The 16,455-nt window shown below is 37.5% G+C and overlaps 2 protein-coding genes across 2 annotated transcripts in view; both read left to right on the forward strand.

Moving 5' to 3' along the window:
• mcf2lb (mcf.2 cell line derived transforming sequence-like b) overlaps window positions 1–2,857 on the forward strand; it is a 51,748-nt gene extending 48,891 nt beyond the window's left edge. Inside the window, exons 29-32 of the mRNA XM_042494317.1 lie at window positions 427–536; window positions 964–1,076; window positions 1,433–1,536; window positions 1,642–2,857. Coding sequence (XP_042350251.1) covers window positions 427–536; window positions 964–1,076; window positions 1,433–1,536; window positions 1,642–1,721 — 407 coding nt within the window. The 3' untranslated portion in view covers window positions 1,722–2,857. The remainder of the gene's footprint in view (window positions 1–426; window positions 537–963; window positions 1,077–1,432; window positions 1,537–1,641) is intronic.
• Window positions 2,858–5,559: 2,702 nt separating this feature from the next.
• phf11 (PHD finger protein 11) lies at window positions 5,560–16,443 on the forward strand. Its single transcript, XM_042494982.1, has 18 exons — window positions 5,560–5,759; window positions 8,336–8,440; window positions 8,544–8,677; window positions 8,811–8,845; window positions 8,922–9,007; window positions 9,240–9,307; window positions 9,410–9,459; window positions 9,555–9,622; window positions 9,736–9,758; window positions 10,370–10,443; window positions 10,534–10,616; window positions 10,733–10,740; window positions 10,831–10,865; window positions 10,969–11,033; window positions 11,746–11,857; window positions 14,659–15,039; window positions 15,150–15,221; window positions 16,006–16,443. Exons 1-18 carry the CDS (start codon window positions 5,649–5,651, stop codon window positions 16,080–16,082), a joined length of 1,587 nt encoding a protein of 528 aa, XP_042350916.1. The 5' UTR covers window positions 5,560–5,648; the 3' UTR covers window positions 16,083–16,443.
• Window positions 16,444–16,455: the final 12 nt, after the last annotated feature.

A 16,455-nucleotide genomic window follows, 5' to 3' on the forward strand; every position in this document is an offset into this window, starting at 1 on the left:
ACAGACAAAGTGGAGAGGTACACCTTGTTGGGCCCACCGTTTCACAACTAGAAACCCTTTATAGACTGTCTTTCTCAGTTTTTGCTTTGCCGTCCCACATCTTTAAGTTCTTTCAGGCTTAAAGGAAATCATAGAAATGTACACTGATACGAAGGAATTTCTGCCTGCCACTTTTTCTTTGTTTGAGTCAGAGTATAAAATATGAAGTTGCATGCCCATCTCCCCAGTCTTGAAGTTTTTCGGCAATAGTTTGTGCCATGCTGGGATTAGATTTTTTTCCTTCTCTGTTCAAAGGAGCTTTTTTTGTGGTTCTTCCTCTCACTCTTTCACTCTCCGTAGATCCGTCACTGCAGGTCACGCACATGTTTGACAGCAGCTGAAGACAGATGTAGCTGTGGACTAAACACCTGTGTCTCCTCCCCTCAGGCTGGAACAAGACCTCCCTGTCATTGGATGCCTCAGAGGAGCACGACGGCTACTCCAGTGCAGAGGATCCTCTTAACTCTGACCCAGAGGACGACAACGGCAAGAAGCTGGTGAGTCACTGTGTGTCACAAAGATGTGTCATCCTGTCTGGACTTGTATTCATCACAGTGTGAGGACAAAAATCTGTTGACACAGTCAGATATGGGTGAGGCGGAACAATTGTCTGAGTTGATGGTTTTAATTAGTGTTGTCCCAATCCCAATCCCAATTTCTAGCATTCATACAGTAGCTTGAAAAATATTCATATTTGATTGTATTACATTATTAGAGATTGTCACAATATACATGAAGAAGTTGACATTGAGTGCAAAAAAAATTACATATTTTTATTCAAACATAAATATAACAAGGCCATAACATGACAACGATGACTTTCTTTTTTTCACATGTTAATGTAACTCTTGATTAATTTGGCTGAATTTGATTTCTGATTTTATTGTGTATTGTTTTCTGTTTCCTAATCTTGACTTTGTGCAGTGTGTCGGCAAATATACAGTGATGGCTGACTATGAGAAGGGTGGCGCTCAGGAGCTCTCTGTAAAGAGCGGGGACATGGTGCATCTGGTCAAAGAGGGAGATGACGGACAGTGGTGAGAATACAGCTTTACCGCTGCCTGTGAGACGTGACAAATAGAGCTTTGATTTTTTTTGCCTGAACCCAATTGGGCTCGGCCCGACCCAACATGCCCGGTTCGGGGCCGCACTGTAATTTGTCACTATTCCCTTGGGCTTGAATCGGGTCAGGTTCTCACCAAATTAACATTTATTTATTTTGCTTTATCTCGTTTATTTATTAATTTAGCTCTAATGACAAACACTATAGCAGCACAATTATAGTGTGTGTGTGTGTGTGTGTGTGTGTGTGTGTGTGTGTGTGTGTGTGTGTGTGTGTGTGTGTGTGTGTGTGTGTGTGCGTGCGTGCGTGCGTGTGTGTGTGTTCATGCAGGTTTGTACGTAACCTGAGCAGCTCTAAGGAGGGCTGGATGGCAGCTGCTAATCTCATCACTCTCATTGGGAAGTCCAAGTCTTGCCAGTCTCTCACCAGCTCAGGTATTCAAACAAAACAATCCCAAATAACATGTGTGACACATGAACAGATAGTAATGTAAGAGTACTTTATCTGACATTTATCCTCAAAATATGTGTTTCTACCAGAGGGCAGCGGCTCTGGAAACCTCAGCACATCGTCCAGCTGCAGTGAGACCTACACGAGTTTCTCTGACATCAAACCTTGAATTCTTCAGCACTTGCTCCATCACCAAACTGCCCTTGCGAATGCTAGCATCGTGCGGCTGACTGTCCTGTGTCGCCAGCATCGGTACTCGTCAACATTTTGACAGGTTTCCACAGAAAGCTGTATTTTTCTTTTTTTTTTTCTTTCTTTTTCTTTTTCAAGTCATGCACATGCACTACTTATTAAAGTCATAATCTCGAAGATTTTAATTTAAATAAAGCCCCTTTCCAGGTGCACAAAACAACAATAAAATCCAAATTTTTTTGCCCTATTTAATGGGCAAGGTCACAATCACTATTCACTCCCAGGGCGAGTGACTTTGGAGTTGTCATGGGTATTTATCGGCTCCAGCTCCGATTGGCTTCAATTGGCAGTGATGAAAACACATTAGGACCTCTTGTTATTTGTAATCATTGCGAAAGTCGTCTATGATCTTAAGCCCATGAAAATCTGCCATGTCTATTATTCGTCAAGTAAATCTTCCACCGCAAATTACCTATTGTATTTCGCCGAACACAGAGGCCTAAAATGACAAAAGATAATGAGATGGATGGTGTGTGATAATATGAGGCAGAATAGGTTCTGTTGTTTAACCCACTTTTTCTTTTTTTTAAAGGTCAACACTGTACATCACTGCTAGTAGTATTGCAAAGTTTTTGTAGAGTGGAGTTACAAATGACTCTGAGCATCTTATGTGGTGGTAAATTTGAGTAAACTACAGACTTTGCTTATCCAAAGTGAATGTGCCACACAGACGTGGGAGATGATTTGTAAATCACATGAGGTCCTTTTGGTAAAACGAGCCCCGTGTGACCATGACTTATCATCGTAGCTGCCACCAATAAAAAAAGTAACAGATCTTTGAGATTGTCACTTTATGCTAATTTGCTACACATGCACGTTACAGACTTGACTATGACGCGATTGAGCGGTGAAATACTGGATAGAAAAAAACATCACAGACACAGTATAGTAATCTTTCTCTAGTCGTACACTTGTCTGTATATTTTTTGTAATGAAGAACTGAGGATGTGTGTGTTTATAATGTAATAGATGTATGAATGGGCCAGCAGGACTGATCTCAGTTAATGCATCTATTTGAGTTCACACGAAAAGTGGAGAAACATTAGAGATCAACTTATGAACACATGTTCATCTGCACTAATTCACCAAGGCAGGAGTTTAAGATTCCCGTTACTGTAAATAAAACCAGGAGAGAGATGAAAGCGTACACCTTGTTTAATGTAAATGATTTCTCAGTCTAATCACCCCCGTCCTCTGTTTTTCCCTTTTACATGTGTTTATTTATTTGTAAGAAATGAAAAAGCCCACATACATTTAGTCACTTTAATTTGCTTCCTTTGATACAGTCTTCCTGTCGGTCATTTGTCTCTTTGTCGTCATTAGAAACCTGTTCTGCCACCAGCTGCCCCGACTTCATGTACGAGCTTTTTGTCTTGTGGGGCCTCTGACGGCCTCGTGGTCTAACTCTGTGAGTTTTCATGTACGCAACAAAATGTTTCTCCGTGTGAATAATCAGAGTTCACTGTATAGTGCTAACTTATTCCCCATGGAGGGATCATGTTCTGAATGTAGATATTGTTCATTAATATCCGTCTGTCATGAAATGTTTGAGATGCTATATTGTACATTAAGTATGGTGACGTCACTACTTCGTGACTTGTCTAATTGTTGTTTTTTTTTTACATAAACGACTTGTGATAATTCAGTCACTGTCTCTTCTTTTCTCCCGTCCGTAGATGACAGCTTGATACCTGATTGCATCATGAGGTACTCTGTCATTCACCGGTGTTTTTTTCACAGTAATTTACTCAAGAATTGTACTTAAGTAAAAATTTGGGACTTGCACTTGAATTATTCTTTTCTTTTCACACCACTTCCTGCTTCTACTCCACTACATTTCTGAGGGGAACTTTTTACTTCACTATATTTATTTAGTGATTTTAATCACTGGTTACTTTACAAGTATTTTTTTGTATAATAAACACACAAGAGTTTATGAAGATGTTTTTATTATAAATTAAACTAATCGACAGTATTGTATAGTATTAAATGACTGGTCGATTAATTAATAAGTGGGTCGACAGAAATTAAGATGCAACTAATTTAAACACTGTTTAAGTCATTTTTAATGCAAAGATGCCAAACATTTTATGGTTCTAACTTCTCAAATGAGATGATTTCCTGCTATACCTTTAATTATATTTTAAATCATTATGAAGTGTGGACTGTTCGTTGGACAAAACAAGTGTAGTGAATGTGTCACTTTGGGCTTTGGGTGATGGTGACGGGCACACAAAACAATGATTTCATTAAAAAAGAATAACCAGCAGATCAATCCATAATGAGAACAATTATTTTTTTGCAGTCCTGTGGAAAAGAGTTAATAACTGCTTCCACCAAAGCTTACTTCAATCCTGCATTTATATTCAAGTATCATATTGAGTGCTGTCATTTAAAAAACTTACTTCTTTCTTATTATATAACTTAAATCCCAATGACGACGGCAGCACATGTAGATGCAGCAGCCTGTAGCTACTCAAATCCTTAAATCCTTGCTATTTTTTTGCTATATTTTGCTTTATTTTTCTACTTTATTCAGCACCATTGCCCCTTCTGCTGAAGCATGACTTTTCTAGGATAGAGAAGCACTTCCCAATATTGGGGAAAAGTTGTGTGGGGTTTGGACTGAATGCAGTAACCTGCGAAAGGATCCCCACAAACGGCACATGCCGAGCGGCCTGAAAGACCAGAAGGGAGAAACGAAACAAAGCGCCAGATAAAGAGGGAGGAGAGCCGGCATCAGGGCGAGGCTGACCTGACTTGGACCGAGAGCTTTTCCCCAACCAAGCCTTCTTCTGACTAAAGCCCAGTGGCAGGAGAGTGCACAGTGGATGAGATGCGATTCAGGTTCACTCAATTAAAGGAAATCAGACTGCTGCAGTGAATGATGCATGTCTGAGGTATTCAGTGCATTTGTTGGTGCAGTTATTACACACCTAGGCGGACAACGCCTCAGACAGCTAGAGAGTAAAGATGTTTGGGACCAGAAATGAAAGTGAAACTGTTCAGCTGGGTTGCCAGGTTTGTCAAGGTCAGGTTTTTGTTTTTTGTTTTTTTTAAGGACAAAATAAGTTGCCATGAAAAATAGTTTTTTGGTTTTTTTTTTGTCTTTAAACTCTTATAAAGTCATAAATCTCGGCAATCCAATCCACCAATGAAAACTCCTCATGAAGCTCTCTGTGGAAGAAAAGCATTATGCACACATGTATGCAACATGTTTGTGTTAGGCTGAAACTAACAAAAAATCCTTTTTTTTCTTTTTTTTTAAACCAAAGTCACGTCCACATTGATACTTTTGAAAGCTTTTAACAGTTATATTTAAAAAAAAAAATCAAGTATACAATAATATAAATTTAAAAAAAAAAAAATGTATTTTTTTCTGTAACAGAAGAAAAAATAGAATTGTTTTAAAAGTAGTAATTTTAAATATTCTGGACATTTTTCTAGTTTATATATATTTCACTCCAGATGCCTTATTTTTTATTACAAATTTAAGGTCATTCACTTGTCACATTTTACTAGTTACTTGAAACTTGTTGCCTGCCAAGGTAGAAATTGGCTGTTTTTCGCTCAGATTTTAGAGGGTTTAAAAGCTTGTGAGGGCGTCTGATAGCAACAAAAGAAAACGGATGTCGATCCATGTTTCAAAGCGTTAATAACAGGTTTGTGGGATTTTTGGGAGCGAGCGGGGGATTCTTCAGAAGCAACCTGGCAACCAACAGTCAAATTAATGGGCGGTGAAATATTAGGAAGTAGTGTACACACAGACTGTAACCTTGCTGGAGCACAATCCAACTCTTGTTTTAGTCAAACTAAGACTTTATCTCTTCGTTTGTCGACAGAAATGGACGATGTTGACAACGTGTCCTGCGTCCTCTGTCGCCGGTCAGAGGAGACGCAAATAACCGGCCCGTTATCGACTAAAGATGAAGTCACGGCTCATCAAAACTGTCTGGTAAATATTAGCATGTTTGTCGTTTTAGATATTCATTCATCTCTAACGCGCGATTGCTGCTTTGTGTTTTCTGTGTTTATGCTTTTTACAAGAAACGTTTGTTGAGTAAGTGAACTAAAGTTGGCAAGCTTAGCATGCGGTTTACGCTCGAGCCTGTATGCGCGCTGAGACGATGATACAGGATGTGGTCTTGATGGAAATGAATGGCCTTATAATGAATGACAGATGTTTTGCATAGAGGGGATTCCCTTTGCCAGTCAAATATTCACTAACTCTGTCTTCCTGGCATGTTTCAATAAGAATCAGAAGAACTGAGAACAGTTTTTTTTTTTTTTAATTTACTTTTTATTCATTTTCTTTTAGCAACAAATACACTTCAGAATCAGTATCAGAAAAGATTTATTGCCAGGTATAGTTAATACAATACTAGGAATTTGTTCTGGTGGGTTGGTGCAACATAAATATAGAAAAAAAGAAAACAGATAAAATAGAAGATACAAATATAAAATATAAAAGGTATGAGTCTAGTATTGATATTTACATTGAAATTCACATTTATACAGGTTTGAGTGCAACACTTGTGCCAACTGGGCACGAAAACATACAACATAACACAACATTAACAACATAACATGACAAGGGGAGGATTTTCGTAAAACATGAGTCAAATATAAGATAAGATAAGATAAGATAAGATAATCCTTTATTAGTCCCACAGTGGGGAAATTTCCAACATTGCAGCAGCAAAGGGATAGCAAAATAGCAAGATAATACTGTGCAAAATAAACTATATTAATAAATAAATAAGTACAAAAACGTGCAGGATGAAGATGAAGGAAATAAGCACAGAGGACGACATAAACAAACAATATATACAGTATTTACAACGCAGAGAAACTCAACAGTTAAATAAAGAATGTTAATGTTATAAGCGCTTCATATAGAGATGCTTCTTGGAAGATAGAGAAAACATTCCTTAATAAAGAGTTAAACATTATCCTTGTAGTCTATATGAAATCAGGTCTTAAAGTTGACACATAACTGAGCCATTTTGACCAGTTCTCTTCAAAGATGATTGATTTTTGAGTCTGAAAGTGATTCTTTCCATAACATAAATTTCATATATAATATCGCTCCACTCATTAAGTGTTGGTTTTTTCTGCTCTAAGCCATTTTCTGGTCAAAGCCTTTTTACAGCCCACTAACAACACTCTCAAAAGGTATTTGTCTTGATGACAGCTGAGAACAGTTTTAAGGTACTTTAGTGTCAGGGTTGGAATTGGAAATTAACTTTTTATTCCCAAATCTTCCAGCCAGTCAAAAGATTACCATTTATTTATTTTTTGGGCTGGTGATTGAAGCAAATCTAGCAGCCACTTGCACATTTTACCAGCATTTGGCTGTTTGCTGATGCTGATTTCCAACCATTTTTAGTATTAAAATATTTTACAGGGCTACTGTATACTTCCACTCGACCACATTTCAAAGAGAAATATTGTACTTTTTCCAAGGGGTCGACAGATTATTGGCCTGGCCAATTATCGGGAGATGTTTAGAATTTTGCTGATTATCTGTATCAGTATTTTATTTTAATCATTGCTAATGAAATAAATTAATTAAAAGGTGTCAGCAGGGGAGGGACTTTTACTTGGTAAAACATCAGGGAGCTGTTTTTATTTATAATTATTGTTATTGAAATTTTCACTGAACTTCATTTAAAAAAAAAGTTGCAGGGAACTTGATATATATAAAGTATTTTTGTTGGAGTTTGTTATATTCCAAATTCTGAATTTTGACTGAAATATGTAATATGTAAATGCATATCGGTTCCAAATATCAGTTATCAGTCTCATTAAGTACTTATAATCGTTATCAGCCCTGAAAAAAACAATATTAGCCGACCCCTAGTACAGAGTACTATTTCAAGGTACTATAGTATAACAGTCCTCTACAAGGCTACTGTATACTTTCACTCAGCTACATTTCAAAGACAAATATTGTACTTTTTACTCTTCAGCATTTATTAAGACTTTAAAATAACTAAATAAACTAAATAAACTAAACTAAATAATAACTAAATATTTAAAATAACAATACATATCTTGCCTTTGGACTGTATTCATTTGAATATACGTCCAAAACAAGATTTGCAAATCATTGCAATGTGTTTACATTTACGTTTTACACAGCATCCCAACTTTTTTTGGAATTAGGGTTGAATATAGTGCAACAGCAATACTACTTAATTCAATTTGACATAGAAATTTGTAAATATTAGCTTGACTTATTACATCTACATCGACAGTACTCAGCTTTTTTGACTTCAACAACAAACAATTGTCGACAACAACTAGGTCAAAGCTCATGTTCACAAATTTCTATATCAAATCAAATTAAGTAATATTGCCCTTTATTTCTTTATTTCTTGCTTTTAATGTATAAAAATCCAACAAGGCCTTCATTTACAACTGATGTTTATTCCCGCTCCTCCAGTGAAACACTTGTAAGTGTTTCTTTGAATTACAGTGTCACTGTCCGAGACATTTTGTCCTCACTCATATTTTTTCTTTTTTTAGTTATATTCCTCTGGTCTGTATTGCCGTAATACCCCCCAGTTTGACGACCTGTTTGGCTTCTGTGTGGACGATGTGCTCAATGAGGTGAAACGAGGAAGCAGGCTGGTAAGCATCGTTAACATTTGCATAAACAAAGAAGAGGTTTAAAACATTAACTGTGTGCTGGAAGCTTTGTATTAATGTTGTGTTACACCTTTGTTTGCATAAGAGATGTAACAGATGCCAGATAAAGGGTGCCACTGCTGGGTGTGAAGTCATGCGCTGCAAGAAGTCCTACCACTACCCGTGTGCTGTTAAAGACCGAGCTAAGATAATTGAGGATGCAGACAAGGAGAAATTTGTGTAGGTGCAACACGCCTTTATGTCTAGAAAATTGTCTTGTCCTCCAAAACATCCTGAACTTCAGTATAAAGAGTTTTATTTCAAATTTTGCTTTAGCTATAAACCTATGTAAAACTGTGTTTTCATGCTGCAGGCTGTTCTGCTCCAATCACGACCCAGAAACAGCAGGTAGGTGGGAACTCTTATCCTTCTGCCCCAAAAACACTTCTTTCAGTGTTTAAATTTTTTCTTTTTTTATTTCCAGGAAACAACGGCATCCCAAACGGACGTTCCTCTTCCCACACAAAGTCCCGGACTTCCAAAAATCACAGTGAAGCTGAACCAGCTAAGGTTTGCTTGTAGGAAGTTACTACTACACACACTTAAGGCAAATCACTTAAAAGGATCGTTCACCCCAAAATCTAAACTACATGTTTTTTCTCTTACCTGTTGTTATTGTGTTGGTTGCTGATTATTGGAGATATTGACCGTAGAGACGTCTCTCCTTCTCTCACACAGGAGGGTTTTATTAGGTCGCAAACCTTTCTAAGCAAGTAACAGTATCTGTTTTTATTTCCACGAGGTTTATTGCCTCACCTGTGAGAGGACAGAGGGAAACATCAGCCCAGAGAGTCTGTGTAACAGAGTTATGTAAGTACATATTGCAAACATATTTCATGATAACTAGAGATTTCTGTGTTTATAATCTGCTTTTAACAACATCTGATCACAGCCAGGCTTGTGTGTTTTTAGGTTACATTGCGACAAACATGCTCCTTCATCACATAAGAAGAACGCCAACAGTAAGTCCAGCTCAGAGCGCTGTCTCGTGTGTTTTACTTTTTTTTTCTTACTGCTCAATAACTGTCTTTGCTCTTTGCTGGTGATCCTGCTGCAGCCAGACGACCACCCGGGTACGCCAGCGACTCCAACTCATCCAGCAGTGCGTCACGCTCATCTTCCAAGGTTTACATATTATTCAACGTACCGTTAAATACAACTTTTGATATATTGGCATTTCTTTTCAAAACAATTTAGTGATAAATCCATAAACGGTTCTGCTTTTGTTTTTCAAACAGAGACCGTTTAAATCCAGTGACAAGTAAGTGTTTCATACGTTCATAGACCCTTTACCCTCAAATTTAGTAGCATCCCATGCCTTCAGCAATCAAAAAATGTATTATTTTGCACTTGATGTATTGCAATTTTTAAAAAAATCTTGCGTATCCTAAAGTTATAGAAACAGATGTGGAGGATGAAATACTCAAACAATTGTTTGAGTACTTAGTCTATACATGTATTTAAGGAAAGTCCTGCTTAATATACCTTTAAAGTAAAAAGCCTTCGACACCAAGACTTATTCCAGCTTGCTGTCAGGCAGATGAAAACCTATAGTTTATATATGTACATTACGGTGCTGTCTGCCTATATGAAAACTGTTAATTAAGGTCTGAGAAATAAAGTGAGTGCAGTTGGACTGTGTGCAAATTTTTCATTTTGTTTATCCAAGGCTCCATATATACCTTCACTGTTTATAATGGTGGACAATTTCAATAAAAAGTTAAAATATTTTTTGATATACTAATAGTTACTGATTTATTCACATTTACCTCCCTCTTTTTGTTTCATCATGGAGCTTCATCACATTTTGCTTTCCACACAGGGTTAATAAAGTTGTGTGTTGTAACGGCTGATCTCTCTTTTCTTTCACAGGCAGGATGAAACCCCCTCTAAATGTAAATTTAAAAGCAACAGAGTAATCACATCAGATGACTCTTCAAATTCAGGTTAACCCACTTAAAATACACAAGAATTTCTTAAACACTTTAGCATGAAGCTGTTCACACACATATTTATGTGACTTCCTTCTTCCACAGATGACATCCCACCCTGTTCAGAAACATTTGCACCGTTAGAGATGGATATAGAAGAAAGTGAAAGCTTTGTCCAGGAGCCTCAGGTCTGTCCAGACTTTCTTTTTTTCTCATTAACACCTTGATTAGACGCTGAAGATGTGCAGTAATCTGATATTCATTTTTCTTCTCTTTCATTTATATTTCTCCGCTTTCTCTGCAGCTGAACAGGTGAGATCGAACCTCTGTGATTAACTGAAAATAAGTTATAAATAAGTTAACAGTCGACGATAAATGTTTAAAGATGTTCTCCACTCACAGGGAAGACTGCGAGAGTCCCGCTGTGTCCGCCTCAGGTAGGCTGTCAGAGCAGATTCAGTGTTTATATCAATCTAGCAAAGACAGGCATATACTAATTTTATTCTATATAACATATTAAACTCCTGCTGTTTCTCAAAGGAAATCGACGTGAGGAAGAAGCTGAGGAAGGAAATGAAGATGAGGATGAAACGATCATTCATTCGGTGAGTCGTTACATTTCGTCTCGCCTTCAAAGTGTGCGTCTGTTTTTCTCAGCAGCCGTATCATTTCTCATCATTGTGTTTTGCTCTAAAGAACATTTGAGCAGTTCTTCTAATTGATCTTTTAGTCAGGGACATTATTATTTTAGTTCACAAAAACTATGACTCTAACATGTTTGTTAATGAACTTGTCAGTGAGATCTGAGGATGACATGAGCAGCAGTTTTATGTCCGTGCTGCATGAGCCACATCAGGGCTTTACAAAATAATAGGTAGTGGTTAAACTAGATGGACTAAAACATTCAATATAATCTGTTGACTTGAAAAGACTAAAATATCAGCAGTTTTCGACTAAAAATGTACCTAAATAGCTAAGAAAGATAAGACTAAAGTTCCTGACTTTTTGTCAGCTAAAACCTGACAAAAGGATGGCAGGATGAGGTTGACTAACTATGATAAAAAAAAAACTAACAAGGACATTTGACACAGGACTAAAACTTTAAAAACTGATGAAATTAAAACTAGCCCTGGAGTAGATTTGGTCTTTTATGTTACACACATAGTTAACTCACAGCTTCTTGAAGTTAATTTGAATTAATCTACTTTAGAGGGGTATTTGTATGTTTTTTTAAATGGGACTTGAATGTTGTGTATCATTGCCACTAGCAGAACATTATTAACTCACCCTTCATAAGGTGTGTTTGCTTCCTCTCAGGATGCTGAGTCGGAGAGTCTCCTCACTTCTGTTCCTCATCCACCTGTATCAACGGTCTCAACTCAGACGGCAGCAGCTGCGCCTGCGGATGTGGATTTGGTGAAGACAGAAGGTGGGTAGAGTTAAGTTACGTTTACTTGTACTGTCTGTTTCGCATGCAATCAGTTGATAAGACAAACTTTTGTACTAGGAAAATGGAAAAGCACATCCAAATTCAGTATAGCTCTGCAGGCCATTTTGCGATGGGAACACCTTGCCGCGATACATCCACCCAGGAGTCAAAGCAAATGTGGGCCAGGGACAAAAGACAGCAGGGACAGTAACCTCCTCCCTGCTTCTTACTGCCCTACCTCAAGCCCCCGTTGCTCAGACCAGCAGTCTTCAGACTCAGCCTTTAATTTGATCTCACCTGCACACCTGTAACGTTTTGTGACTGCATGTTGCAATGTCTGACAAAAATCTGTTTGCAGACTGAGACATATAAACACCTGCAAAATGACTCAGAATGGCTTCTGAGGTAGTCTCCGCTACAAAAGCTGTCACAATTACACACATACAGACTGACGCTCGTGAGGTGGTAAATATCACCAATATCAAGGCCAGGGGTCAGCAGATTATTGGGGCTGATATTTAGCATTTTGCGTCTGCTTTAGCATTTTTATCTGTATTGGTGTTTCGTTTTAATGATCACTGATCAAATTAATTTATTAAAAAGTGCAAAGAAAGTGTCGGCATGGGAGGAATATCAGAGAGTTATTTTTTTTATTCATTTATGTTTTATTTGAATTTATAAAAATGTATATGATGTTGAAAGTTTCAGTTTTTATTAGATATTTAAAGACATTTACATATACTAAAGGCATTTAAACAATGTTTTGTGGTGAAGTTTTTTTATACTCATTAACTACTAACAGTCGGTATCAGCCCTGAAAAACCAATATCGATCAACCCCTAATCAAGATAGACACTGTAGTCATACAGTTCATGTACAAGCTTGAGAAACGTCTAAAAGCCCAAATGCACTGAAAGCGTCTGACACGCTCATTTTGAGGTACACATTTTGTTTTAAACAGCCAAATACGTGCAAAAAACGCTATGAGGCTTATTAAACTGATTCTGCAACTCCAACCTTAACTACTGTGGCCCTTCACTGTCATGTTGTCACATGACAGATTGTAAAAATAAGAAAATATAAGCTTAGAGCCACCCTGAACATTTACTGACATCTACTGGTCATAAAACTTCACTTGCCACTAAAGCCAAACAACAGTATGAGGTTCTGATTAGCTGTGCTTGAGGTGCCTTTCACTCTCCTGGAAGAAAAATAAGAGATGAAAAGAGATGGCTGGTTTTACCAGTTGCCTTTCTGAGTTTATGGAAATTTATAGACCGCTCAAAAGGAAATCAAAAGACTTTATTGATCCCCGGGGGGGTTAATTGCGGCTCATTGCAGTTGCTCTGATTCCAAGCATAGAGAATTATAGAAAGTGGAGTATTTAAAATAGAAATACACTAATAATAAAAAACTATCCCTACTATTATGTAAATATTTCAACTTATAAATATGTGTATATGCTGAGTGTCTAAAGTGTGTACAAACTATGTGCCTTATGCTACAATACAATGTATAAAAGAAGTATGTTAAATCAGAAATAGAGCATACGCGTATGATGCAACAAAGTACAACACAATGTATACATAAGTGTACGAAGAATATATATATAAGAATATATATAACGTGTTTCAAGAGTTAAAAGAATATAGCACATTGAATAATTGCATAAAGGATTGATGTAGCTGAATTATTGCACCAGTTATTGCAGTTGATTCAGTGTTTCAGAATAAATGCACCTTAAAACCCTCATTTGAATTATAGTAAATAAATGATGGAATTTTACTGCAGACGGGTGAATTAAAATCCAAGAGTTGACTGTGAGCGTCAGAAACTCAGAGAGGAGTTTTACAGTTCGATGGCCACAGGCAGGAGTCTTTCTGCGGTGCATCTCAGGGGAATCAGTGTGTTGCTGAATGTGCTCCTGAGTCTGAGCAGCACATCACAGAGTGGGCGGGAGACATTGTCCAAGAAGACACGTAAACTTAGACAGCATCCTCCTCTCTGACACCAGAGAGTCCAGCTCCACCTCCACAGTGTTACTGGCCTTGTCCATCAGTTTGTTGAGTTGTTGGCGTCAGCTACCCTCAGCCTGCTGCCGCAGCACACAACAGCAAACAGGATACCACCGGCCACCACATAAACTCGTCAAACATCTGCAGCATTGTCCAGCAGACGCTGAAGGACATCAGCTTCCTCAGGAAATAGAGACAGCTCTGGCCTGTCTTGTATAAGGCTTTAGTGTTCTTAGCTTGTTCTTCACCGGGGGAGCTCCCCTCAAAGGATTTTATTCTGCGAAATAAGTGACGTTTCGAGCCAAAACGCTCTTCCTCAGACTTCTAAGTTTTAAGAGTCACCATCTTAAATATATGTCAACAATCACGTGACTCAAAAACAGCCAAAAATAAAAAGTAAATACACAAAAAACACAAAAACAAGGCAAACAAGACTTCTTTAACATTATTTTAGATATGTAATTATAAGGATTGTGCATGTTTTTTTCTCTAGACTTTTTTTTTACTTAGATATTGTTCTTTACCTTTAAAAAATAAAGATAAAAATCTCTAAATTTATTTATTTATTGCAATTTGCCAAACATTTCTTACCAAGTTGCTCATTGCCTCTTTTCCTTAGTTTTTGAAAGAAATCAATTTGCTCAAGGTTTAAAGGTTAAGATACTTGTGAAAACGTCTGAAAGCAGCACAAGAAAAGTGATGTCGCTCTGGGCTTCAGAGGGTTGAAATTCAAACATGTTGTTGTAGCAAAGTGATGTTATGTAAGCTGTCCATCTCTGTCTTCAGGGTCCAGTCTTGAGCAGAGTCCTCTCCACGGTGCTGATGAACACATCGCTGGACCACTTGTCCCACAGCAGAGCTCTGCTCGACCCCCGTCCTCTCCTGACCACTCCAAACGCGGCAGTGTTACCGGCTCGCCTCCGTGCAGCAGCTCACCCATTTCCCCACCTCCACCTGAAACCTTACATGTAACCAACCACGTAACCGTCCCGTTTCCGTCCTCCCCTCCGACGGCTCCTCCCTCTGACCCAGAGCCCAGCGTCGACGCCTCCAGCTTCTGGAGAAGGTGCAATGCAGCAGGATGCACACAGGCCATATTCAGTGGTTTCATAAATGAGATGACCAGTATCTCCAGTAGAATTCAGTCAGACGAAGCAAGCCAGGAGGGTAAGGAAGGATACGTGACGATCACAAGTTGCTGTGACGGCGTCTCCGTCTCATATTTATTCGTGTTTGAAAACACTGGAATATGAAATGCTCCCTCTGTGTTTCCACAGATTATGATCTTGCACTGACACTGCTGACGGCTTCTGGGAAACTGGCAGAGTTTGTGGCCAAGCAGCAAGAGGGTGAAGTAAACTCTTGTGTGGTTTAAAGGATGGAGATCATTGTCGGGTCCCTTAGTTATACTTCTGCATGACATTTTTATGATTCACTATATTAGCATAGTATAAGTGGACATGACTTTTAATGGCACACTTACTATGACTTTTTAATGACTTCATTTCATACTATGATGAAGTTTTTATGCTATACTATACCATGACTTTTTTTGACATTTTGTGTACTACACTACGACATTTTTGTGACTTTATGCCACATTGCATTATCTTTTCATGACTATTAAGTATATACTATAACGTGTATGACATACCTTACTCTGATGTTTTAAGACTTTGTAACAACATACCATAATCTAATGTTTTTATCATACTATTTAAGACACGCTATATAATTAGATTTTTACTACTTTTGTGAACAACATACTATACTATAATTTTTTCTAGCCTATTTTTTTAAACAGTCAACAATACTATAACATGTTTGTGACATTTTTAACATCATACTATACTATGACTTTTTTTTTCATATTTTTAACAACTTACTATACTATGATGTTTTTATCGTGTTTTTGACAATATATTACAGTACAGTGATTTTTTGTGCCATGCTATAATATGAGGTTTTGTATGACTTCAGTGGCATACTAAACTATGATTCTCAACTAAGATTTGCATAGTTTAGAATAGCATTTCACTTCACTTTGGCGTATTTTGTACCATATACCATCTTCAGTACTGCCATTTTTACCATTTTAAAATTGTGTTTCTAAACAACATCTGGTTTTCACAGAGATACAAAGAAAACAAATGGAGCTGCAAAAGGCGGCAGCAGCTATGGAGGACGTCGTCTCGGCTCTGAGAAGATGAGTCCGTTAGGAGCTATAGTAAGATATTCAATATCTACATTTATATTAAACTTTTTTTTTGTGATTCCCACTGTTATTTTGTAGCATTTTAGCATTTTTTAAATTTTAGCATTTTATACAAACTGCGTTTTTACGTCATTTTTTACTGATTTTGTCCTAACATTTAAGACACTGTAAAAGCCTGAATATGGGAAACAAAACCTATGCCAATGTTTACAGCACTCAAAGAATTATGATGTTGATTAGTTAATAGTATCTCACATTGCAGCCTGTGATCATGATGCTTTTTGAAATATGTTGTGAACTGTGACTTCTGTTCAGAAAGTATATCAGATATAAATAAAAGTAACTTCTTTTACATATATTTTTGAACT

Source organism: Plectropomus leopardus, chromosome 10, assembly GCF_008729295.1.
Source record: "Plectropomus leopardus isolate mb chromosome 10, YSFRI_Pleo_2.0, whole genome shotgun sequence".
NCBI classification, from domain to species: domain Eukaryota; kingdom Metazoa; phylum Chordata; class Actinopteri; order Perciformes; family Serranidae; genus Plectropomus; species Plectropomus leopardus.

What these genes read in the sequence shown, in the direction of transcription:
- phf11 (XM_042494982.1), top strand. Translation starts at nt 5,649, where the DNA reads ATGGACGATGTTGACAACGTGTCCTGCGTCCTCTGTCGCCGGTCAGAG. An exon ending in TGAAACGAGGAAGCAGGCTG is followed by an intron (nt 8,441 to 8,543) that starts GTAAGCATCGTT and finishes TGTTTGCATAAG; the next exon opens with AGATGTAACAGATGCCAGAT. An exon ending in ACATAAGAAGAACGCCAACA is followed by an intron (nt 9,460 to 9,554) that starts GTAAGTCCAGCT and finishes ATCCTGCTGCAG; the next exon opens with CCAGACGACCACCCGGGTAC.